This window comes from Trachemys scripta, chromosome 6 (assembly GCF_013100865.1).
Source record: "Trachemys scripta elegans isolate TJP31775 chromosome 6, CAS_Tse_1.0, whole genome shotgun sequence".
Taxonomy (NCBI): domain Eukaryota; kingdom Metazoa; phylum Chordata; order Testudines; family Emydidae; genus Trachemys; species Trachemys scripta.
This window is the reverse complement of record NC_048303.1, coordinates 126,442,619-126,469,090: the sequence shown is the minus strand read 5'-3', so window position 1 is coordinate 126,469,090 and position 26,472 is coordinate 126,442,619. Positions and strand designations below refer to the sequence as shown.

Sequence of the window (26,472 nt, the reverse complement as noted above, 5' to 3'; positions counted from 1 at the left end):
GCCTGCCTTACAAGCTAGACTGGGTAGGGTGACTGGCTCCTTTAGCAGCGAAAAATATCAAGAGATTTGGCTAGAATTTTTCTATGCATTGAACATCTTATGTCCATGAAGGGAGCAGTGCACAGAAATCCAAGAAATAATGGAACAAGTAGTGGTCATCTCTAGAAGAAGCAGCAGAAAAAGAAGTTACTCTTTGGTATGCTTCCTGAAACTAAACGTTAAGGGCAATACACTCCCCTCAGGAGCGGTTTTGGATAGATTTTATTGCTGCTGACCTCCCAGGCAGTCAAGTTTATAACATGTATGCATGATGAGAAGTATGGGGGGGGAGAGATACAGGAGAGAGTGGGCAATAGTGCATTTTTATTTTGATCCCATAACTAAACTGATGAAAAGGAAAAGATAAGCTGAGGAAGGAGAATGTCTAAAGAAATTCCACTCAGCAAAAGTTTCATTAGGTAAAGTCATGGGCAATACTCTGTGTTTCAAATACAAAAAACACATTGAGCATCATTCTTCAGTTCACTGCCAGTTCTCTTTCCCCTTCCCCCCCCCGCCCCCAAAAAAAGTCAAAATTTTATCCTGGGTGAAAAAAAATATTTAATTTCTATTTCAACCAGGGGGGGAGAGAGGGATAGCTCAGTGGTTTGAGCATTGGCCTGCTAAACCCACGGTTGTGAGTTCAATCCTTGAGGGAGCCATTTAGGGAACTAGGGTAAAAAATCTGTCTGTGATTGGTCATGCTTTGAGCAGGGGGTGGGACTAGAGGACCTCCTGAGGTCCCTTCCAACCCTGATATTCTATGATTGTATGATTAAGGAAAATTTCAAAACTAAAGTTGTTTTGAATATAAGTAAAACTTTTGAAAGTCTAACAGTGAATTGGTTAAATTTTTTTGGAATTTAGGATTTGACTGAAACAATTCAGCAAAACCATTTTACAAATTCGTAAAGTGATTTGGTCAACCCACATCTTCATTTTTCACCAAAACATGGTCAGAAGAAACATTTCAGCCAACTCCAATTGTAAAAAATTTATTGCCTTTAAAAAAGGAAAAAGTATTGGTGTAAAAGAAAAAAAAAAACCTATACAGGTGTACCAGTACTTCCAATCAGGCAAGTCTGATCATCAGGATAGCCATGCAATTCAGACCACTAATTAATGTAGTCTAGCATTCAGTCTCTAAAGATGCCCAGTAGCCTCAGAGGGGTGGGGGAAAGAAGAGAGAGAGAGGGCAAGAATCTATACATGCTAACTCATGGTTTACTCTATCGCATCTAATAGGTAGCAAACTATAGGTATGGCATACCATTTCGGGGCTGAAGGCATTAAGGGTTCAAGAGTGAGGGACAATGTACTGAATAGAGAAAAACAGTGATTCACCTTCTCATAACTGTTGCTCTTGCCCATTCCAATCAGGTGTGCGTGTGCCGCATGCACAACAGCCAGAAGATTTTTCCCCCTAGCAGAATCCGTAGGGTCAGCCTGGGTGCCCCCCGGAGTCGTGCCTTCATGGCACCCAATATAGGGCCCTGCCAACCCGATCCCCCCTCAGTTCCTTCCTATTCTGGCAGCGGGGTAGGAGGGTGGGTATTGGAATGGACATGAACACCACATCTCGAAGAACAGTTACGAGAAGGTGAGTAACTGTTTCTTCTTCGAGTGCTTGTTCATGTCCATTCCAATCAGATGACTCCCAAGCCTAAGTTCTGGAGACAGGGTTGGAGTGGTCTACTGATTGGAGCAGCACACTACCAAAGGCTGCATCATCTCTGGCTTGCTGGGTGATCGCATAATGCGCAACAAAAATACAAATGGAGGACCATGTTACCACTCTGCATATTTCCTGGTTAGGAACGTGAGCCGGGAACACCGTTGTAGAGGCCTGTGCCCTGGTGGAGTCCACAGTAATCGGATGGGCAGCCACCCCTACCAAAATTATAGCACTCACGTATGCAGGATGCGATCCATGACAAAATCCGTTAAGAGACAGGAAGACTTTTCATTCTGTCTGCCAAAGCCATGACTAGTTGAATGGACTTTTGGAACGGCTTTGTTCTCTCAATGTAAAAGGCTAGCGCTCTGTGGACATCCAATGAGTGAAGACTCTGCTCCCTACTGCTCCAGTATGGCTTAGGATAGAATACTGGAAGGAATATGTCCTGGTTGATGTGAAATTGGGAGACAACCTTCGGGAGCAAAGCCAGGTGCAGCCTGAGTGGCACCTTGTCCTTATAGGACACAGCGTAAGAGGGCTCTGATGTTAAGGCCTTGAGCTTAGACACCCTCCTGGCTGTTATCACTACCAGAAACGCCACCTTGTATATGTGTGAGAGAGAGAGAGAGAGAGAGAGAGAGAGAGAGCGCGCGCGCGCGCGTCGCCAATGGTTCAAAGGGTGGACACATCAGTTTAGAAAGGACCAGATTGAGGTCCCAACCTGGGATCAGTTGCCTGACCTATGGATATAGCCTCTCAAGACTTTGCCAACCCTATGATCAGTCATTTTCTGAAAAGACCAACCTGCTGTCTGTACCTGGATGGAAGGCTGAAATGGTAACCAGGTGAACCCTTATTGATGACACGGATAGGCCCTGCTGCTTGAGACAGAGGAGGTAGTCCAACATAAGCAGTATAGTGGCAAGCGTCGGAGATAAATGATGCTGTGCCGCCCAGACTGAAACGCTCTTCCACTTGACAAGGTAGGTAGCCCTGGTAGAGGATTTCCTACTGCCAAGGAGGACTTGTCTAACCCCATCCGAGCAGGCAAGCTCCACTGGGTTCAGCAATGAAGCTTCCATGCCGTGAGTGCAGCAACTAGAGGTTCGGGTGCTGAAGGCGGCCATGGTGACTGGGGCTTCCATAGACATGTCCAGGAGGAATGCATACCAGCTCCAGCCTGACCCAACCAACGCTATCAATATTACCAAAGCTTGTTCCCTCTGTATCTTGAGGAGTAACTTGTGAACAAGCAGAATGGGTGGGAACTCATATAGGAGAGTCTCCCCATGGGAGGAGGAACGTGTCCACTACGGAGCCCAGACTGTGGTTCCATAAGGCGCAGAATTACTGATACTTCTTGTTGAGTTGCGTGGCAGAGAGGTCTATCCAGGGAAAGCCCCACCACTGGAAGATGAAGTTTGCAACACCTGGGTGTAGGGACCACTCATGGCTGTGGAACAATCTGATGGGGTACAGAACAAGTTGGCAGACTACCTCAAGGAGGTACGATGCTTGCAGGTGTATCAAATGCTCTACCCAGAAGTCTCACAGGGCTTCCTGGTACAGGGAGAGGAGTGTGCACTGCCCTGTTTGTTGATATAAAATATCGCCGTGATGTTGTCTGTCATAACTGATACACATTTCCCTGTTGGGGGGCTCCGAAAGTCTGGTATGCCAGGCGCACCGCTCTCAGCTCTCTGATATTGATGTGGAGAGCCAGTTCTGCCTGAGACTAGAGGCCTTGTGTCCTGAGGTCTCCTAAATGTGCTCCCTAGCCCAAGTCTGATGCGTTAGTCATCAACAACAAGAGAGGTGCCTGGGGGCTGGCGAAGCGGATCCCTGCACACACCATCTGTGGATCGAGCTACCACAGGAGGGAGTCAAGGACCAGGTGAGGCAAAGTCACTACCCTGAGCCTGGCATGTTGCACCACATAAGTGCATGCGGCCATGTGTCCTAGGAGTCTTAGACAATTCCGTGCTGTGGTGTTGGGAAACGGCCAGAGATGCTGAATGATGCTGCCCGTGGCCTGGAACATTGTTTCCAGTAGGTATGCCTTGGCCTGGGTCGAGTCCAGCACTGCCCCTATGAACTATCCTCTGAACAGGGGACACAATCGACTTCTCCACGTTCAGGAGAAGGCCCAGTTCGTCAAAGGTTGCAATGATGAATCCGACTTGCGCCTCCAATAGAGCCCTGGATCAGTCAGTCATCGCAGTATGGGGGAAAAAAAAAAACAAACAAACCACTGTTACTTACCTTTCTGTAACTGTTGTTCTTAGAGATGTGTTGCTCATATCTATTCCAGTTAGGTGTGCGCACGCCGCGTTCGCAGATGTTGGAAACTTTTACCCTAGCAGCTACCCGTCGGGCCGGCTGGGGAGCCCCCTGGAGTGGTGCTGATATGGCGATCCATATAAGCCCCTGCCGGCCCGACCCCCCTTCAGTTCCTTCTTGCCGGCTACTCCCACAGAAAGGAAGGTGGGGGGGGAATGGAATAGATATGAGCAACACATCTCGAAAAACAGTTACAGAAAGGTAAGTAACCATTTTTTCTTCGAGTGATTGCTCATATCAATTCTAGTTAGGTGACTCCCAAGCCTTACCTCGGAGGTGGGGTCGGAGTCAAGGAACCACAGATTGAAGGATCGCTCTACCAAAGGCTGCATCATCCCGAGAGTGCTGGACGATGGCATAGTGGGATGTGAAGGTATGAACCGAGGCCCATGTGGCAGCCCTGCAGATTTCCTGAAGAGGAACGTGTGCCAGAACGGCAGCGGATGACGCCTGAGCTCTCGTGGAGTGAGCTGTAACAGCAGGTGGGGGGACGTTTGCCAGGTTATAGCAAGCACAAATGCACCCGGTGATCCACGAAGATATTAGTTGAGAGGAAACTGGGGTGCCTTTCATCCGCTCCACAATGGCAACAAACAACTGGGTTGTTTTACGAAAGGGCTTTGTCCGGTCTGTATAGAAGGCGAGTGCCCTTCTAACGTCGAGAGAATGGAGGCATTTACGTATGTCAGTATGCGGTTTTGGGTAGAAAAATATCCTGGCTCACATGGAAGCGGGACACCACTTTTGGTGGGAAGGCCAGGTGAGGTCTTAGATGGACTTTATGAAAGATGGTATAGGGCGGCTCACAGGTGACAGTGCGTAGTCTGGAGACCCACTGAGCGGAAGTGATGGCCACTAGGAAGGCAACCTTCCAGGAGAGAGAGAGAAGGTGGCCAGTGGCTCTAAAGGAGGGCCCATAAGGCAGGAGAGGACCAAGTTGAGGTCCCAATCAGGCACTAGTGGCTTCATTGGAGAATAGATTTTCTCCAGGCCTTTGAAAAAAACGCCGCACGACCGGGTGTGCAGACACCGAACGCCCTGCCGCACCTGGATGGAATGCAGAAATGGCCGCAAGGTGGACCTTAAGGGATCCAAAGGCTAGGTGCTGGTCTTTTAGGAAGATCAGGTAGTCCAAAATGCATGAAATGGAAGCCTGGAGTGGGGGCACCTGCTGCTGAGCGCACCAGCTGGAAAACCTCTTCCACTTCGCCTCGTAGGTAAGCCTAGTCGACAGCTTGCGACTTTCCAGAAGTACCGCCTTACCGAGTCCGAACAGGCGCGTTCAGCCACGGATCCTCCAGGCCATGAGGTGGAGTGACTGGAGGTCCGGGTGTAGGAAACGGCCATAGTTCTGGGATATGAGGTCGGGGGTCGAGAGGAAAATGTAGGGGAGCCTGAATTGACAGGTCCAGCAGAGTCAGGTACCAACACTGACGTGGCCAGGCAGGGGCTACCAGTATGACATCTGCCTTGTCCTGGCGGACCTCGAGGAGCACCTTGTGAACCAGCGGGAACGGTGGGAAGGCATCCAGCAACTGGCCCGACCATGTGATCTGAAAGGCGTCCGCTAAAGAGCCCGGGCTGCGACTCCGGAAGGAGCAGAAAACTGGACACTTTGTTGGTCCACGAAGTGAACAAGTCAATTCGGGGAAGCCCCCAGGTGCGGAAAACGGAATGGATGATATCCAGGCATATGGACCATTCGTGAGACAGAAAATGCCTGCTCAAAGTATCCGCCAGGATGTTCTGGACACCTGGCAGGTACGAGGCCTGAAGGTTGATGGAGTGGACTAGGCAGAACAGAGAGGGCTTCTTGGCAGAACGGCAATGACCGGGCTCTGCCTGGCTTGTTCAGGTAGAACATGGCCGTGGTGTTGTCCGTTAGAACTGCTACGCGGTGGCCCCGCAAGTGGAGAAGAAAGGCTTGGCACGCAAGGTGGATCGCCCTGAGCTCTGATGTTGATGTGCAACGACAGCTCGCTCTCGTGTCATAAGCCTTGCATTGTCAGGCTGCTGAGGTGGGCTCCCCATCCCAGGGCAGACGCGTCTATAACCAGAGTCAGAGTGGGTTGGGGGGAATGGAACGGGACCCTGGCACCCACCAGCCGAGGGTCCAGCCACTACTGCAGGGAGTCGAGTGTGCATGTCGGGACCGTAAGGACCATCTCTAAGCTGTCGCTTCCCAGTCAATAGGCAGATGCCCACACGCCTGAAGCGGCCTGAGCCTTAGCTTGGCATGTTGCACTATGTATGTACAGGACACCATGTGACCCAGCAGTCTGAGGCAGTGCTTTGCTGTGGTGGCGGGAAACTTGCAGAGGCTGGTAATTATGCCCGCTATAGCCAGGTGCCATGCGTCCGGAAGGAAAGCCCTCGCTTGGTTTGCGTCCAGGACTGCTCCCATAAACTCTATTGTTTGAGTAGGGGGCGAAGACGAACTTGCTGAGGTTTACCATGATGCCTAAGCGAGTGAACGTGTCCATGAGTAGGTGTATCTGCGACTGGACGTGATAGTGAGACTGGCCCCGTATAAGCCCGTCGTCTAGGTATGGGAAGACGTGTAACATGGTGTCGACGAAGAAAGGCAGCCACGACCACCATGAATTTCGTAAAGACGCGGGGGCTGTGCACAAGCCAAATGGGAGGGCTGTGAACGGATAGTGAGTCTTGCCCACCACGAAACGGAGGAAACATCTGTGAGGCGCAGTAATGGAGATGTGAAAGTACGCGTCTTTCATATCGAGGGCGGCATACCAGTCTCCCGGATCCAGTGAAGGGATGATAGTGGCTAAGGAGACCATACGGAACTTCAGGTTGACAATGTACTTGTTGAGCTCCCTGAGGTCCAGAATAGGTCTTAGGCCTCCCTTTGCCTTGGGGACAAGGAAGTAGCAGGAGTAGAAACCCTTGCCCCTGAATTCCTGAGAAACTTCCTCTACTGCCCCTATGACAAGGAGGGTTGAACCTCCTGGATGAGGAGTTGCTTGTGAGAAGGGTCCCAGAAGAGGGACAGGGAAGGGGGGGGTGGGAGGGCGGGATGGTATGGAACTGGATAGAATATCCAGTCTCCACCGTGCGGAGGACCCAATGGTCTGATGTGATACAGGACCAGGCACAGCAGAAACGGGACAGGCGATTCAGGAAAGGATAACTGTCCTGTGTGAGAGCTGGTGGTCCGCCCTCGGGTGTACCTCCAAAACGGGCGCTTAGGGCGCGGGGGAGGCTTAGACTGTCCTTGACCCTGTCCTGAGGGGGCACGGGACGGCACGGCATGGCCTATGTTGGGAGTATCTGTTTCTCAGACGTGAAAAGTCCTGCCTCAGTCTAGGTGGGAAGGGGCGCTGCTGAGTGGTCTGGGGCTTAAACGGCTTTCGTTGGTTAGCCGGGGTATGCATACCTAAAGATTTGATAAGTGTTTCTTGTGTCCTTTAGGGTACGCAGGAGAGAATTGGTTTGCTCTGCAAACAAGCCCTGACCATCAAACGGGAGGTCCTGGATGGTGTTTTGGACCTCCGGTGGAAGACCCGAGGACTGTAGCGAGGCGTTTCCACATGGCAATGCCAGAAGCCAGAGTGCGCGCAGCTGCGTCCGCCGCGTCAAGGGAACCCTGGAGAGGTGTCCAGGCCACCAATTTTCCTTCCTCAGCAATGGCCCCAAGCTCAGTACAGGCCTCCGCTGGGAGAAGGTCTTGGAATTTAAGGACTGAAGACCAAGAGTTAAAGTTGTATCTATTAAGCGAGAGACCCCCAGTAGAATAAACTTTTCCCCCAAAAAGGTCCAGGCATTTAGAGTCCTTTGATTTGGGCACAGGCCGTTGTTGGCCCTGCCTTTCTCTGGCATTTACCGCATCCACTACGAGCAAGCATGGGACAGGATGGGTAAAGAGATACTCGTAGCCCCTGGTGGGAACAAAGTATTTTCTTTCTATCCCATTGGCTGTGGGAGGGATAGAGTCAGGGGTTTGCCAGAGGGACTTGGTGTTATGAATAGTCTTGTTCCATGGGGAGGGCCACCGTGGAAGGCTCCTCTGGGCCTAGAATGTCCACCATGGGGTCCTTGTCCTCCACAACCTCCTCAATTTGGAGGTTCATATTGAGGGCCACACGCCTCAACAGTTCTTGAATGGCCCTAAAGTCCATGAGGGATGGACCAGACGATGTGCCAGCCACGGCCTCAGAGAACGAGGACGACTCCACCGGGAGAGTCAGGTCAGGGACAGGCTCTGGGTCAGTCGCAGGCATCTCCTCTGGAGTAGTCTCTACCATGGGTGCCGACTGCTCGGGTAGGTCTGAGTCCTGAGGAGGACGGCTGAGGGATGCTTCAGGAGGACAGGTGTTCAAATGCGGCAATGGCTGAGCCCCTAGGGGGGCACCTTGTGCTTGGTAGTATGCCCTGGGGGTCCAAAATTGCCACTGAGGCTGCCAAGTGGTCACTGGGGGGTTCTGCCCCAGGCTTCCTGGGCCTGACCAGGGAATGTCCAAAGCCCCCGAAGCTCTTCCCGACCTCCCAGAAGGGGATGGAGATCGTGATGGCCAAGGAGTGGTACTGCGTGAGTGTAGTAGCGGGGGCACCGAGCCCCTTGGTAGCCACGGATCATGGGGTGACCGCCGCCAGGATGCTGATCGTGTTGGGGAACAGTGCCGATTGAGTGACCAGTGCTGTGCTGGGGAGTAGCGCTGCTCAGATGATCGGTGCCGCGAAGGGGAGCAGTAATGGGCCATGGACCGGTGCCAAGGTGACTGTTGACTCTGGGATTGGTGTTCTGTGCGGCGGTCTGTACAGTGCCGCGAGGTCCCTTGGCGGGATCCAGACCTCAAGTGGGACCAGATGCCTGTTTTCCAGCAGCGACAGTGACCAAGCAGGAGAGGCTCCAAGGGTCGGGGCTACGAGACTAATGCCGCGAGTCTAACCGGTGCTGTGAGTCAGACCAGTACCTGGTGTGGTGCCGGGACTCGGAACGGCATGGAGATGCTGGTCTATGGGCTTGCCTTTGGAAGGTACCGGAACTCGGGTCGGTGCCAGGGCCGTGGGTACCAGGGCTGTCATCTTGATGAGGCCCCTAGCAGCCTCGAAGGTATCTGGAGTGGAGGGCAAGATAATCTCCACTTGAACTGCAACCTGTGTTGGGCTGCCCTGTTATTCGATCGGAGCTTGAACAACTGCATCAACTTGGACGGGAGGTCTTCCCAGATCTTGCTTTTTTCCTGCAACTGGAGAATGGTGCTGATGCAAGCGTTTCTGGGTCCTGGGAGATAGTCGGTCCTGGGGTGGGTGTGGGATCTTCTGTGGTGCCGGAATCGGCACCGCTGTCGGAGCACTGCGCACTGAGGCACTCGGGCCCGCATCTTGGGAAGGCTACAATGCAGACTCCATAAGGAGTTGTTTAAGGCAAATCTCCCTCTCCTTTCTTGTCTGTGGCTTGAACGCCTTACAGATCTTACACTTGTCAGCCAGATGGCCCTCCCCCAGACACCTAAGGCAGGAGTCGTGGGGGTCGCCCATAGGCATGGGCTTGTTGCAAGACTTGTAAGGCTTGAAGCCCTGGGACGGCATGCCCCAGGGCCCCGCAGGGCAGTTGAAGAGCGCTAAACTGCCCTCAGCAATTAACTACTTAACACTACAGATAAGAAAATTGTTAATAGTTAGTGTTAAGAGTTAACTAACAATGATTGAGATAAGCTAGGCATTAGTGGAGTACTTGGGAAACCAAGAGACCACTGTTCCAACAACCGTCACAGGTGGGAAGAAGGAACTGAAAGGGGGCGGGCTGACAGGGGCTTATATGGATCGCCATATCGGCACCACTGCAGGGGGCTCCCCAGCCAGCCCAATGGGTAGATGCTTGGGTAAAAGTTTCCGACATCCGTGCATGCGGTGCACGCGCGCACACCTAACTGGATATGAGCAATCACTCGAAGACCACCACCTGTACCTGGCGCCTGTGCAGAAATGTAGCCACGCTCGCCATGCATTTGGTAAATACTCGAGGTGCCGCTGACAGGCCAAACAGGAGGACAGAACTGGAAGTGGTTGTTGTGCACCACAAACCTGAGGTATTTCTGTGGGACGGTGTGATTGCTATATGAAAGTACACATACTTCAAGTTGAGAGTGGCATACCAGTCCCCTGGATCCAAGGAAGGGATAACGGAAGCCAAGGAGATCATGCAGAACTTGAGTTTCTTCATGAACTTGTTGAGCTCTCGCATGTCTAGGATGGCCCTGAGCCCGCCTCTGGCTTTCAGTATTAGGAAATACAGGGAATAGAAGCCCTTGCCCTTCTGCTCCTGAAGAACCTATTCCACTGCCCCAAGCAAGAGGAGCGATTGCACCTCCTGAATAAGGAGTTGCTCATGAGAAGGGTCCTTGAAGAGGGATGGGGAAGGGGGTGGAAAGGTAGAGAATTTGAGTGATTATCCCCTCTCTATCATGCCGAGGACCCAGTGGTCCAATGTAATGGTACCATACATAGTAGAAAGGGGATAGACAGGACGAAAAGGTAAGGCGGGATGCCTGTTTTGAGCCTGATGAGGGGTTTAGACTGGCCAGAGGAGGGGTGAGGTCTCTTCCTTGAGTTCCTATTCCTCCTGCACCACCTGTCTGGCCTACCCTAAGGTTGATAATTCCTCGGTGGGGTGGGAGGAACCGGGGTCTGAAATACCTCCACTGGTTGGCAGGGGTGTGGAGGCCCATAGACTTCAAGGTGGCCGGAGAGTCCTTGAGGTTGTGCAGATGAGAGTCAGTCTTCTCTGAAAACAAAGACTGACCCTCGAAGGGGATATCCTGAATTGTCTGCTGCATCTCATATGGTAGGCCTGAGACTTGCATCCAGGAACTCCTTCTCATAGCCACCCCTGAAGCCATGGTACGAGAGGCTGCATCCGCTGCGTCCAAGGCCACCTGCAGGGACACATGGGAAAGCAGTTGGCCTTTCTCGTGCAGAGTTTTCCACACTTGTCAAGGGAGTCTGTAGGCAGGAGCTCTGAACTTTTCCATTGCGCCACAGGTAGTATAGTTGTATCTGCTAACCACTGCCTGATGGTTAGCAATACAAAACTGCAACCACCCGTAGAGTATATTTTTCTCCCAAAGAGGTCATTTTTTAGCCTCACAGTTCTTGAGAGAGGACCCCTGGAAGCCCTGGTGCTTGTGCTGGTTAGCTGTGTCCACTACCAGGGAGTCTGGGAGAAGGGTGAGTTTGTGTATACAAATGTTCATATCTTTGAGAGGGAACAAAGTACCTCTGCTTGTACCTTTTCACAGTCAGTGGCAACAAGGATGGGGTCTGCCACAGTCTTAATGGCATCACTGATCATTTTGATCATCACCAGCCCAATAGGGGATGGCCGGGAAGGGGAGAGGATGTTGACCATTGGGTCCGCTTCCTAGACCACCTCCTCTGTTTTGATATTAAGGTTCTGGGCCATTTGTCTCAGAAGCTGCTGAAAGACCTTACTGTCCTCTAAGGCCGGAGTGGTTGAGGAACCTGCCACCACCTCATCCGGCAACGAGGAGGATGAGATGGTGGCCGGTACTGGGGCCTGTTCCCTGCCTTTGGCCCCCCTGGGGGCGAGGAGAACCGGTGCTGCGGCTGGTGCTTCCAACATCAGTCAGCTTAGTGATCGGTGTTGAGGGTAGTGCAGCAACCCACGCCCCCGTCACCAGTGGCACAATCAGTGCTGCGGTCATTGATGCTGAAGCAGAGACAGTTGACGTTGGCAGATGGGTCCCTGCCAGGATGACCAGCGTGGAGGGCTTATGCGGCTGCGCAAAAGAAGCTGAGGCCACCAATGTTAATCTGGAACCCTGGCTCTGCCGATAGGCCCAGGGTGTCCAGAAGGGCCATTGAGGGGCCTGCCACTGGTTCAGCCATGGCGCCAGGTACGGCTGTCAGTCGCAGCAGGAGCAGGATCTTCTGCTCCTACTAGAGCGCAACGCCTCCGCTTCCAACTCAAGAGGTCTCTGAGGACCACGGAGGAGCGGAGCCCCTTGATGCTGGAGAGCGGTGCCAACTGGGGGATCAGAGTGGCTCCCCACATGGGTCGCCAGTGCCGCAGGACGAAGCAACGGAGTCGGTGGTCTTATGGCTGACATTGCTGGTTTGCCCATAGAATGTACGGTACCCGTAACTGGTGCCAGCAACCTCACCCGCCTAGGAGGTGAAGGGGGCGCTGTGCCAAAAGTCCACTGCCACCTCGAACGCCACTGGTGTGTAGGGGAGCTATAGGTCCTTGTGGTGGTGGGCCAATGAGTGGTGTGAGCTGGACTCAACTGGACTTGTCCCGGGGCAGGAGGGGATGGAATCTCCACCAAATGGGTGCCCGATGGGGGCTTGCTGGCCAACTGGTTTTAGACCTCTGTTGGCCTTTCCTTTTGAGGGGCACTGGGGAGTGGGACCTGTGGGCGGAGCCGTGACTGTGCCAAGGGTGTCTAGCAGAGTCCTTCCTCGGGACCAGCTCGCACATCGACAGTGCCGGAGCTAGAGGAAAAAAAAAAAATCTTCCAGCTGTCGTGCACGCAGCACGTGCATACCTGACTGGAATTGACATGAACAAGCACTCGAAGAACTAAAGACTGTAAGCTGTTTGGAGCAGGGACTTTGTTTGGTATCTATTCGGTGCTTAGCACAAGGGGGTCCTGGTCCATGACTGGCGCTTCTAGTCACAATGGTAATACAAATTAACAATGTTAGATTGTATTGAAACTTGAGCATGTACAGCTCCATTTGATTCAAAGGAGTTATGGCATATCCTACTCTTAGGGTAACAGGCTGTTCTCCTGAGAATGGGGTCTGCGTCAACCTTCCCCATGGATGAAGATTAGATTACTAAACCATTAAATAAAAGCAGGCAAAAAAACAAAAACAAAAAAGGTACTGTCTTGGTTACTGATGAAGGTTGTTGGATGGGCTCATGTTTTATCTAGAGAAAGAGCAAAGATTAAAAAGGAAAACTGAAGATTTTCAGCAAAGCTAGAGGCTAGATCCTAGAACAAGAAAAGTTATAAGTTATCACCTTGTATTGTTCTTCAGTACGGTAATCTGGCCACTGTCAGACAGAAATAAGCAATGATTAAAAGATGTCACTACTAAAAATTGTATACATTAACTTTAGAGACAAATCTTAACAGCCTTTCAAAACTGTTCACACCACTGGCAACCACCACCAGCCAGGAAGGCATTTATTGTTTTAATGTTAGGTAACAATGTGTCACATTAGATGTTCATAATTATACAATTAAGTCTCGACTAAGTGCAACTTTTATATGATATTTAATTAAGTTATCTTTTTTCCCCCTCTAGATTTGGCCTTCTGGTAAAGCTTAATCTTTACCAAAGGCTACAATCTTTATTGCACAGCCCTCCTTTAACTTCCACAGAATATTTTACTCAATTTGCTATCAAAAGATCTTGGTATCCTCACGGATAATAGTTTAGAAATATCAGTATCCTTTCTCCTTCATCCATCAACTATGGTTCCATGAGGCAGCCCAAACTTGAACTGCCTCCTACTATGTGAAGTTCATTCCATTTTTTAATTAAGTGGCTGGTTACCCATTTCATCCCTTACTGTCCATACCATATCTGATGCAAGATAGTAAGTTTAGAAGTTGAAATAGCTGACAGTCATGGGGAATGCCTCATCAGCAGTGATAAACTGACTGGCAGTTAAGAGCAGCCAAAACACCCCTATGGAGTAGATAAACACCACCTCTAGGTATGACAGATCTTATGTAATTTTAAGGTTAGTGCATGAATATAGACTCAAGACTACTCAGGTAGGAGACTTGGTCCCTTCTCCCTTTCCCTTACCCAGTGTGTTTGAGCTGACCTCAACCTTGAAAGTCTAGAGCAGTGGTTCTCAACCAGGGGTATGTGTATCTCTGGGGGTACAACTCATCTAGATATTTGCCTAGTTTTACAACCCATTACATAAAAAGCACGAGCGAAGTCAGTACCAATTAAAATTTCATACAATGACTAGTTTATACTATTCTATATTACACTACACACTGAGAAGTATAAAATAAGTTGATTGGAATACAAGTATATGGTAAACATGAGAAACCAAGTAATTTTTCAGTATTAGTGCGCTGTAACACTTGTGTACTTTTAAATCTGATTTTGTACACAAGTAGTTGAGGTAAAACTGGGGTACACAAGACAAAAAAAAAATCAGACTCCTGAAAGGGGTACAGTAGTCTGGAAAAGTTGAGAACCACTGGTCTAGAGTACTTAAACAAAAAAAAAAGATATTCATACAGTACCATGGAAAGCAACTTAACTCCATGATTGAGAACAGCAGTCTGGCAGACAACTGATGCAAAGAATGTAGCAGGACTATAGAGATGGAAATGTGCGTCAAGGACAGCTTTTCAGGGTATGCCAATACACCCCTCTACTCTTTCAAAAAATCTTGCATCAGATATAGTATGGACAGTAAGGATTGGGTCTCTTTATGCTGTTTTTTCTCTTGTTTTATCAAACTCCATCCATCTACAATATAGTATTAGCAAGACTGACTCAGCCTTTCATTCTTCGAACTGGTGGTTCTACCGTATCTAAGTGTGTCAGACCTGAAGCTATGACAATTACTGTCCAATAGTGAAGTAACTGGAGATGGCTTACTCTATTTGACTTGGGCCACATTACATAACTCTTTGAATTCACAAAGGAAGATTTTTAGGTGATAAAGTTTTAGATTCAAGAAATTCTAACTCTTGATTTGGCTTCTCTTCAAATATTTAAAGTGGCTTACTTGTGTCTCCTCTCAGTAGGACTACATGCCTTATTCCTCCCTTGGGCCTTCCCCATCCTATACCACAGTAACATTTCTTCCATATAGAAATGTCTAGATGAAATTTCCTTTGGTGTCCACAGTTGCATCTCTCCTTACTCATCTGGTTGGTGTAAACTCCCACAGAGGCAGGAGTGTGCCAGCTACCAATACCACTGACTTTCCTCCCTTCACTTCCTGGGCAGTGTCCATAGTCCAATGAGTCAGGTATGCCTGACTACTCCCTATTTAAGGATCTTTAATTCAACCCTATGGTCCAGGGAATCAGCATCTCATGGTATGCCAATTCAAAACAAGATATTAAGTATCTTAAGCACAAACAGTGCCATAAAATAGGTTTGCCGCTCTAAACATATTAACCTTATTCAAATTAAGACTTCAGGTTACAGATCTTAGAGTTAAAGTTCTTACCTGCCTTTATTCTCTTTTCCTTTTATTTTGTTTTCTTGGCCTTTGCCTCCAGTAGGATCCCACTCAACATAAGAATCTTCAACTTTCAAGTTCAGATGAGATGATGTATTGTCCAAATTGAAGACAAGTGCTGATCAAGACAAGATTTCCAAGAGTAAAAAGACATGGATTATCTCCCCATGCTGTTTATTTAAGAAAAAAAAACTTAGGCGTAGAAGACAACAATGCACTATAAAGTCAAGTAATTATATAGTTAAGACTAGTGTTTGTCACAGAGGTCATAGAAGTCAGATTCCGTGACCTCTGACTTCTGCAGCAGCCTGGTGCGGCTGGCCCGGGAGCTGCCTGTGCAGTTTGGGTAGCCCTTGGGCCCGTTGCATTGGCTGTTGCTGGGGCAGTCTCGGAGTTGGAGGGGGAGGAGGGATGGGCCTCAGGGCTGGGATGCAGAGTGGTGCTTACCAGAAGGGCAACAGGAACTCCCCTCCCTCAGCTCATAGGTCCACATGCTGCCTCTGCAGCTCCCATTGGCTGAGGTTCCCAGCCAACAGGAACTGCAGAACTGAGGCTTGGGGTGGAAAGGAGGCAGCACATGGAGCTAGGGTCACTGCTTCCCACGAGCTGGGTAAGGAGCCTGCCGCAGCTGCACCATCCCACCCCCTCTCCCCTGTGGCAACCTCTGCCCCCCCTAATTTTAGTCAGGGGTATATAATAAAATTCATGTACAGGTCACAGGCCATAAATTTTTTGTTTACTGCCCATGACCTGTCCATGACTTTTACTAAAAATACCCATGACTAAAATGTAACATTATAGTTGGTCTGACTTTTTTTTCTCTCTCCTATAAACAAGTGAAATACAGCCAGTCCAACTGTAGTCTCTGGACCATACCACACAGAACACCTTCAAATCAGAGTCTCAGCAATTAAAATTTTAGTATTAAATCAGAGACACTTCCTACTAGTTGCAACCTACGCCAAGATTTATAGTTTGAGAGATAGTGACAAAAAACTAAGCCTATCTTCTGCTCTCCATATCACTGTCCTCGGCAAGCTATTTCTGTGATGAAGATTTAAATGTCATAACCTGTTGATTACAATAAAGCTGAAGGAACAGCAAATACACAGGGACAGTCGAACCGCAAAATGACCTGCAGAGATTAAAGCAGGCATTAGGATGCAAGCAACTAATGAAGATTGAGTAGCAATTACTGTCAAATCCTTCACCCAGGGAGAGAGAAAAACAGACAGCACAGAGTAAAGTAGAGTAGACATGCCAACCAGCTGCAGCCATCATTTTAGAGAGAGTGGATTTTCAACTCTCCTCTGAATACTGTTCTGCTATTACTATATTTACTGCAGGGAGAAGTGTTTAAGATCAAGGAGGTCCACAATTCACAAGCTTGAACCACTGTAATATGCAGATTGAGATCAGAGGCCCACCATACCCAATATAAAACCAAGAAAAAATTATTCCAGGGAGATGTTGGATTCAAAGTACTGGCATTTGTTATTTAAGCAAGTTCCATCTTTGTTATTGCTGACTAAGCAAAATAATCGAGCCTCTTGGGAGTTATGCTTCTGAAGCTGAAGCAAGGAGCCTGCCTAATAGTGATTGCCGTATTAATAGGTATTATTTAATTAGAACACATTAGAGACTTCAATTTTGCATTTCAATATGCCTATTTTTTAAAATAAATTGCTTTAAGAGTGGAGATTGCAGTAGTGGTCAATTTAAAGACAGTACAATACATTTCAAATGCAGCTGTCCATCATGAAGCAGCACTTACCAGAAGCAAAATGGAATTAGCCAATTTTTCTAAATTTATTAGCCCCCCGCCCTCCAGGATATCCACTGTGTTGCAGCAAATTCTTGTAAAGATTATTACTATCATATCTGATTAAGTCCTAAAACAAAGCGGAAGCCATTTTCAGATGTTTCTCTTGAAGTTTACATAGTAGTAGTGAAACAGCCCTTTATAGAGATTATCTAAGGCAAGAAGTGAGGTATTGCTATAAGAGCATAGGTTCAAGATCCAGCAGCGATCTCTGGGATTTGGTGCAGGTTCCAAAACATGTTTAGGAAGCACAAGTCGATACAGCTGGTTTCTTTTTGAATGCAGACCATATTTAAAGGCATTGTTTTTATTGTCAGACCTCAATTTAATGCTTAAGTGTGACAAACAGCAAAGTGAAAGGTTGGTAAGCCAGCCAAAATGTCAAACTAGAACACCCATCAGTTTGATCTTTTTGGTTTTCAATAAGTAGTAAGTCTAACAGAATAAAAAACCATCTAGTCATTGTTTTTAGAACTCCTCAGTATAAAAACCAGGCACCTTAATTACATCTATGAAAGTTCCTGAAAAGGTACTTTGAAACTCTTCTTCTCTACAAAACGTTGTAGGTCTAGCAATAAATTCCTTGAAGTTTCCAGAAAGAGCTAGATTTAAATAGACTGGAGGATGTGACAAACCCTCAAAGACACCCCCCTGCCAACAAAAACAACAACAAAAAACCAAAAAAAAAAGCAGCACACCAACAAAAACACACATGTAATCTAAAAAGTTAAATCTTCAGTGTCAACTGTAAGTGACACAAACTGCAGTCTGGAAAACTGACAGCACAATATTGAAATTGAAGATTGATTTTTAAAAATCAAAAGGGGGGAGGGGGGCAGAAGAACACATGACTTTCCTGAAAGGACATATGGCTCCAGAAATATGTTAAAGTGACAGGGTCAGAGGTGACAGCTTAGTGAGATAGGTCTAAGCTTAAAATCCCTCATCTCTCTGGAACCAGAGTTTCAAATCCTCTCTGACTTAGCCTTCTATTTTTCCAAAGCAGATGACACTAATGTGGTTTCAGTTCCTTCAAAACTGGAACCTTGTCTATTCTGCATTGACATTAGATATCTAATTGCCCTTTTTGTAAGAGTGTTGGCCATGGTGGCTCTGGTCCAGAAAAGCTGCCCTCCCACTAATATAGCGCACTGTCTTGTTCATTGCTGTCTACAACCCAAAAATAGTAGTGATTTTCTGAAGTTGTGTTGAGACATTCTGCTCGGAAAGACCACCACCAACCATATCCCCCAACTCCATAAGCATCACTTGGTGCTCTGAAGAGCAGCAAGTTACTCATCCTGTTGATCTAGAGTATGTTCAGAATATGGCCCTTAAAAGGCAGAAACAAAAGATCTCAAATTTCAGTATTTGGTTTTTTGATGGGATATACTATATATAAAGTACACTTTCAACTGTGATTGATGTTTATTCACTTTTCAAAATAAAGTGTGGGGTTTTATGTTGTCTCAATGAGACTACCCCCCCCCCCCCCCCAGTTACAACTCTGAATCCACACAGCAATCTACGGACTTAAAAAAAAAAGTGTCACTTACAAAAACAGTCACTGACCACAACTTAATAAGGAAAATATTGTGTATATACTCTAACTTATTTGCCATCTAAAAAATGTATAGTCTACAGATTAGTATCCAGTATTGAGTGACTATGTGCAATGCTGGGATTTAAAGCATAATAAGTATACCTGCTTTCTAAGCTACCTTTCAGTGGTCATGTACTTACCCAAGACAGCTTCACTTGGTAATCCAAAAATTGAAATTCTTGGGAAGTGCTACAGGCTATATGGGTATTCTTTTATTTTCTCAGAGTATTTCTGCAGTTCAAGTTGTTCACTATACGGATCCACAAGACTGACTCCTCAGATATCTGTGCCCGCCCCTCCCACAGCAATCCTCAAACCTTAACAAATAGGCTGTCACCTACATTCAAGTTCTGTGAACAGGTATATAGTGCCAAAGCACTCAGGAGCAGTCCATCAAGCTCTGCCCTCACATCAAGCAGCTCCAGGTAATAGCAAAATCTTTCCTCAGAAAAGTTAAATTAACTGCAACCACCACCAATACTTCAGAAACCTGACCAGCAGTTTCAGTAGACAATCTCAGATACTGGAGCCAGGAACGGTTACGTACCTACAGAGATTTTTCAACTTCTAATAGCGCTAGATGTTTATGTACAGTAGAGAGGACAAGGCAGCCTAACAATCCTTTTCCATGTAGGCTCACTAACAGATGACATTTGAATTTCATCCCACAAACCTCGGACCCAAGTTTTCATTGCCTCTTTCTCTGTTGCCATTAGACTGACTGGCTAGAGAGTGCTAAATTCTCCTCAGTGTTTACAATATTGTTTTCTACACATTCATGCAAGGCTGCCATGTCATTTTACCTTTAGTCTCCAAAGTCACTGGATCAGAGTATTCCCCTGCCACAGCCTTGTTGCAAGCTCTTACCCGAAAGTTCATATATTTTGAATCAAACTTCAGTCCTGAAAAAAAATTTTGAAGCACTTAAAGTCTGTCATAATGATAGTGATTAGTTCCATATATTCTAGATTAAGAAAAGAGGAAAGTTTATTTAGCATAGAATGAGGACTAGTAGCTAAGAACAAGGTGACCCAGGTCTCTATAGGAAGGCCCTGTAACTGACCAGTTATCTGGAGGCTACATTCATTTACTGAGTAACATTTGTGTTTGGAATAAGGATGCCCCGTCAACGGCAAGCGTTGTGTATAGTTGAGCATTCTATGTTTGCAGTGTTGTTGTAGCCATGTTGGTCCCAGACATGACCAGCAGCTTGGTGTAAGCTCAAAAGCTCGTCTTTCCCCAAAAGTGATCTCACCCACCTTGTCTCTAATAGGATTCTGTACATACAAAAAAACCCCAGTGTTTGTTCAGAGTCACCTCAAGAGCAGAAGACTTTAAGAGGGTAAACGAGCAATCTTTACCAGATAATGTATATTCAGTGCCCTTAATATAGTCTATCAGCTCCCAGCATGTTTCATCTTTCACTCGAGGAAGCCCATCAAAATTAGTTTTCCTATATTCCAATACAAAATGATCAATTTTGTTGTCTTCTTCGGGCATTCTCCATACTATCGTTACAGCGTTGTCAGCTACCAGACACTCTACTGGGTCTATCTCTGGAGCTTTGGGGACTGCAAAACAAACAAAACAAAAGAACATTAGAGTACTGATGAAAAAAGGGTTTGCCACCCCAGTGTTGCAGTCTGTTCCTTTGGATCTATACAAGAGAATCAGAAATTGCCTTTGGTTCGGTAGCACACATTCCTTTCAGGGATTTTACTCAATTATCTACAAATTGGAACTTAAAGAGCAATAGACTGATATTCTATTTAATACTCTGTTAAGTGACTATATTAAACACAAAATTAGCATTTTGCTAACAAATACGTGTTAGCTCTAGGATTAACTTCTACCATTCTTGTCTTTGTTTTTCTGACAGTACAGGTCAGGCTGACCTCCTTGTATAAACAGTAACAAGCGAACAGAGCTGGTGGGGACTGGCAATTGTGGTTCCATGGTTCGGATAAGCAAGCAGGAAACATTTTAAGGAGGTTAAATTGTCTTAAGGCTCTTTCAGACAGATCTTTTTACAGATCACTCAGAGCTAGAGCCCTGATATAGGATCATGCAGCAAGAGCCTGCTTCCATCACTTTAGAAAAAGGTTGGTTTATAATATTTGGATACAAGCACCACTACAGATTTACAACGTAACATTTCCAGAGAAAACAAGGTACATACAGATACTACAGTGACCTGAACACAAAGCATTTACTAGTGAATAAAATAGAGAGAGAGTATATATATGTATAGATATAGAACTTGTATCAAAACATTAGCAGACTTGTGTTTTTATGGTTTATTTTCTGTAGTGTATTTTCTAGCAAAATCCAAGCAAAAGGATAAGAGCTAAAAAGCAAACTAGCTTCCCGCCGCCAGGACACCGAGGAAAGTATGTTTCCAATAATCATAATTTAGGTTTACTCAAATTACTGTGTTTTTATTTTGTTATCCTCCAAATCCTCTAATCTCTCTGAAATCAGTTGACATAAGATGATCTCAGGTACTTCAAGTACCATATTAAAAAAAATTCAACTTCCTTTACTAAGCCCTACTGCATTAAATTTTGGATTAACCTTACACTAGGAACAAAACTCACTTCTTATCACATTGGGAGTAACGGGTCATATTGCAGAACCTCGGCATTTCATGACACCACCTACCCAAGAAACGCATCAGGGCACATTCTACAACTTGAACCAATTTCACTATATTTCTCTTTCCCATCTAAATCCCCAAACATTAACATCCGAGGCACACATCATGCGTGGAGCAGGAAAGAAGCAGCATCAGAAGCTGGGTGCATGACAGATAGTAATATACTAATGGATAGCAGACAAAGTAGGACTTAAAACAAAAAACAAACCACCTTACCAGTGGTCCATTTTAATCAAATGGAATTTCATATGTTTCTTTCTGAATGTAAAACAATGCACAAAGCAAGCAAAAAAGTAGCCAATTACAGCGGGAGTCCATGACCAAAACCTTATTTCATCAATAAGCTGAAACCAAGAACTTTAGGAGTCAAATTTACATTGACAGGAAAGGAAAGAAGTATCCATGTGTTTCTTGTTCAAGAATCTGTTTTTGCCTATAAAAGAAAAAAAAAAAAAAAAAACCACAAACATTCTCTACCTAATACTCAAACAACTTCTGCAGTTTTCAAAAGGGTCCTGAAAATAGTTTTGAAGTATGCTTGCTCACAACCCATTAGGTATTTTATTCCCCTGAGGCCTGCCACTTTGCAGCAAGCTATTCCTCTGACAAGTCACATAAAAATGCATTAATGGAGTTTCATATTTAGACCTCTATTTCTGTGGAAGTACATTCCATTTCCAGTAGGTGATCTCCCCCTCCCCCAACAATCAGTCCTGTAAATAATCCGAGTTCTGATTCAAGCTGGTTCTTTTCAGGTCATGCATCACCAATAGACATTCTGTAGTCGAACTTAGACCCATAATTAAATCTTGAACTATGGTCTTCAAATTCAGACTTAAGTTACATCTGTAACACTGCTGCTTTTCACTGGGTTTTCACAGATGTTGCCAATTGAAACTTGGTAAGCAGTTCTGTTGATGCACAGGATGAAGTAGAAATTTTTAGCTCACTTAACTATCAGCTCTGCAGAGTGAGGGTGACTACCAAGCAGTAAGAACTTTGTCATTCAAGCCAGCAAGTACAGGGTTAGGATTTCTCCCCTTCATACAAATACCTCACTGGGTTTTGTTAAATGAATCCCTATGCATATAAATTACTTAAGTATACTTAATCCTCAGAAGGCACATTGCCCAAAATGAACAGGTTGCAAATTCAGGCAAGACGACCAGCAAGTATTCAGTCTACTAATTAGGATCAGACCTCAGATCCCAACTTGTTTGGTCTGGCAATAGGTGTTCTGAAAAAAGCAGTCTGAAAGCATTAGCACCATGTGTGGTCACACTGGTCTGGCTGGACACACATCCTGGTCATTTAAAAGTTAGATTTCCCTGATGTGTTTAATTCCACACACTAGCCATGCTCCTGTCCAGTCATCACTACCTATTCCCTTTAGGTTCTGGATAGAAAAATTGCAGAAGCATCTGCAGATAAGCATAAGAACTTTTATATTAATTCTTTTTCAGCTTTTGAAGATGCTGAAGTTAGAAGCCGAATGTTTTCAATATCAAAAGGCATGTAAATTATATTCATGTAAATAGTGACAAACATTCAGTACCATTAGGTTGGTTTTGATTTCTAACAGGAAGTTTTCCCCATCTGAATACACAACAGTAGCACATTTACCAAGTAAGGTGGTGCCATTTTCTGTCACTTTTTAGAGCTGAACACTTGGCTATTTAATCACTATGCCGGTCTCCGGTTCAGTGTGCTTGTTCCATATATCCCAAATGAAGGTCAGTCATAGGGACAGACACCACCACTGAAGAGAGACAAAAGACTATTTATTGGGGAATTTATTAAATCTCTTCATCACTGAAGCAAACAATTCTTTTTACTGATACAGTAGTACAGCTTAAATTGCAGCATGCTTAAACAGCAATGCACACTTCAGTAGAAGAGTGCAAGTTATAATTCAATGATCCCAGCAGGTATGTCATAAAGTGCATGAAACATGTGGGAGTGGTAAAAAGAATTACCTAAAATTTCAATTTGCATTGAAGACCAGACATCTCACAGAAATCTTTGAAAAGCTGATAGCAGTTTTCAGGTATTTAAAAGGGTGTCATAAGGAGGAGGGAGAAAACTTGTTCACCTTAGCCTCTAAGGATAGAATCAGAAGCAATGGGTTTAAACTGCAGCAAGGGAGGTCTAGGTTGGACATTAGGAAAAAGTTCCTAACTGTCAGGGTGGTTAAACACTGGAATAAATTGCCTAGGGAGGTTGTGGAATCTCCATCTCTGGAGATATTTAAGAGTAGGTTAAATAAATGTCTATCAGGGATGGTCTAGACAGTATTTGGTCCTGCCATGCGGGCAGGGGACTGGACTCAATGACCTCTCGAGGTCCCTTCCAGTCCTAGAATCTATGAATAAGCTTAGTCTTACTTTTATTGTACAGTTTCTCTTTATGCAAATAGACCCTAGTCAGAGCATAAGGGGGGGGGAGGGAAGAAGGGAAGATATTCCACTTGAAATTACAAAACAAAGAAGGTTTTTGAGTGCACAAAATACTCACTCCAGCTCAGTTCTCATAGCATGAAATGCAGGTAGCATTAAGCCAAAGAGTTGCACATTTATAGCTTGCCAAGAGGAGATATGGTGCCCTCCACTTTGTTTATTAGCTTTCCCAGCAGAAGCAGGAAGTCTTCAGTCTATGTACCTATCCCTGCAGCCAGCCTCCCAAGCATGCTATGTTGAAGGGTTACTGAACATTTTTAAATAGCACAACTTAAGTGTAAATGCTTTTCACTTCTCACAAGGATTATTTGAATAGAACACAGGACAAGTTGTAGTCATAAAACTTGATGTTCCAGCAGGGCACATGGTTTACAATACATTTGAGAATTGCCAAGTTGTATAGGGATTGAAAACAAAGGTTTATGAAAGCTAAAAGTTTTAGAGAATCACAAAAATAATTCTAACTGGTTTAAAGAGAAATATAGTAGTATTTGGAGAGAGGAAGATTATAGAAGTCAGCCAACAACAGGTTAAGAGTTTGAGAGAACACCAAGACATCTATCATACAGAGGCCATGCCAGCAATTTTTGAAGAACCTACCGCTACCCATTATTTTTGGCATTTTTTATTATATGCCAGATAGAATCTCATCTTTCTTTCATGTGTTTAGAAGTTGTAAGGTACCAATACCATTGTGAGGAGTATTATATAAATGCCTAGATATCACCGCCTCACCAAGTTTGGGATTTCAAACTGTCTGAATCAACACCCAGTTAAAGTTTTGCCTGCAAGAATCTGTGCTGCTATAAGTAGTGACAGAGCTCTGTACCAAATAGTTACAAGCTATCCACTAGATATACAAGTTATCCACTAGAAAGAAGAAAAAAAAAAAATCCAGTGATATCCTTACAGTTGATCTTTCCATATTTAAATGCCAAGTGCTGGATCATCTTGCATGAGCAAGTATGTAGCTAACCAAAATTATGTTGAAACTGGCTGCATAACAAGGGTTAACTGAAAAATTTTCCAGTTTAAGGAATGTAACTTTTTTTGGCTTTAGTACCTACAAATGTTTTCACTGACAGCACTGGTCACTCAAGTCCTCCATTTGTCGCCCCACATAACAAGTACAGTATACAAGCAGCATTTCAAGCTTCCTCCCTTATCTAGAAAGGGTAAGAGGATAACCAAGTTGCCATTTTCATCCAGAGTCTAAGGACTGAATGGTAATTTCAGCACAGCTCATCACGAGTTGCCAATTAAGCATCATGATAGTGATTTGAGACAAAACACTACGCACAGGACCAAGATTACCTCCACATCATACAGTGAAAGTGACTATGACTGCCAGCAGGAGGCTTAATAATTCTGGAAACAGTGTTGAGGTTATTATTACCGCACCAAAGGAAAGTCTTCCTTAAGTTGGAGCTCAGGCTGTAAATATCAGCCATTTAAAGTTTAGTGGACTGTTGCCTTTGAGAATCTAACATCTAATCCAGGAAATTCAAAGCTCAGATCATATTTTGAAAGGAAGTCTAGAAAGGACGTCAAAGGAACTCAAACACTCTTGCCTCTGCACTTCTATCCCTGGCATCTTGTGAACTGAATGAAGTAGTAACATGTCAGACAAGACTCAGCTTGTGAATATGTTCAACACTTGATACCTTGCCAGTGCATGTATGATCTTAGGCAGTTACCTATGATGGCAAAGGAACAAATACAGGTCTGGGAGCAAAGAACAAGTTCCATTCCCACCTTTGTTGACTGGCCCTACTACTGTAGTAAAGGTCTGTGTGTGTGCTACCACCTTTATGAAGTAGATGTTATAGATCTGATATTTGCCAAGATATATAAAGCTTTAGTAAATGCTGAAGAAACTGCTCAAGGTAGCTGAAAAAAATCCACATATTAAAATGCATGAATTAAACTACTGTTTATCCCAGATATCTTATAGTATAAACATTCAATTCACTACAGGACTTAGTTTTACCTGGCAAAAACTTTAAAGCCTGGAGCATCTGCCTTTCCTGAGAGAAGTCCACCATCAAATGAGTCATGTTATCACTGACCTTTGGTTTCAAAGAGATGCGGAATGCTGAAGCCATTGTGACTCTACAGGAAAGAAAGGCTTATTAGGAAAATGTGGTTCATATTTTGGAAATTCTATACTCAGGAAGTTAACTTTTGAGGTGTGTCAAAACCATGCGATTCTTTATAATTCACTTCAGAAGTTGCTACAGGTTTGAGTGTGCTGTTCTTCCCTTATATATGAAAAATCAGCTCCCACATTTTAAAGTGGTGTTTACAAGCAGTTTTCTGCAGTTTAAGTTAAAGGAAGTGTTTCACTGCTGTGAGAATCTCTCAAAAGATCTGGTGTTAGTTGCAAGTGCCTCCCTCTCACTTGATCTGCGACACTGAGTCCATGTAAGACAACCTAGAAGTTACTAAAAAGACTTCAGGCCTGATTCTCCCATGTTTTGGGGTATTCATTTAAACCTGTGCAGACAGAGTAACACTAGCCACTGACAGTGGAAAAATTCTGATTTGGTAACATTTTACAGCCACTTTGCACAAGCCTAGGATCATAGGACTGGAAGGGACCTCAGGAGGTTATCTTGTCTGGTCCCCTGAACTCATAGCAAGACTAAGTATTATCTAAA

The 26,472-nt window shown here is 45.5% G+C and overlaps 1 protein-coding gene across 3 annotated transcripts in view; it reads right to left on the bottom strand.

Annotated features, from left to right (window-relative positions):
• FSD1L (fibronectin type III and SPRY domain containing 1 like) overlaps positions 1 to 26,472 on the bottom strand; it is a 66,993-nt gene that overhangs the window by 13,266 nt on the left and 27,255 nt on the right. For all 3 annotated transcript variants that reach the window (XM_034773914.1, XM_034773916.1, XM_034773915.1), the window contains exons 6-10: positions 25,803 to 25,924; positions 20,062 to 20,271; positions 19,504 to 19,602; positions 15,264 to 15,393; positions 13,071 to 13,103 (exon numbers count right to left, since the gene is read on the bottom strand). In XM_034773914.1, the coding sequence (XP_034629805.1) occupies positions 13,071 to 13,103; positions 15,264 to 15,393; positions 19,504 to 19,602; positions 20,062 to 20,271; positions 25,803 to 25,924 (594 nt within the window). The remainder of the gene's footprint in view (positions 1 to 13,070; positions 13,104 to 15,263; positions 15,394 to 19,503; positions 19,603 to 20,061; positions 20,272 to 25,802; positions 25,925 to 26,472) is intronic.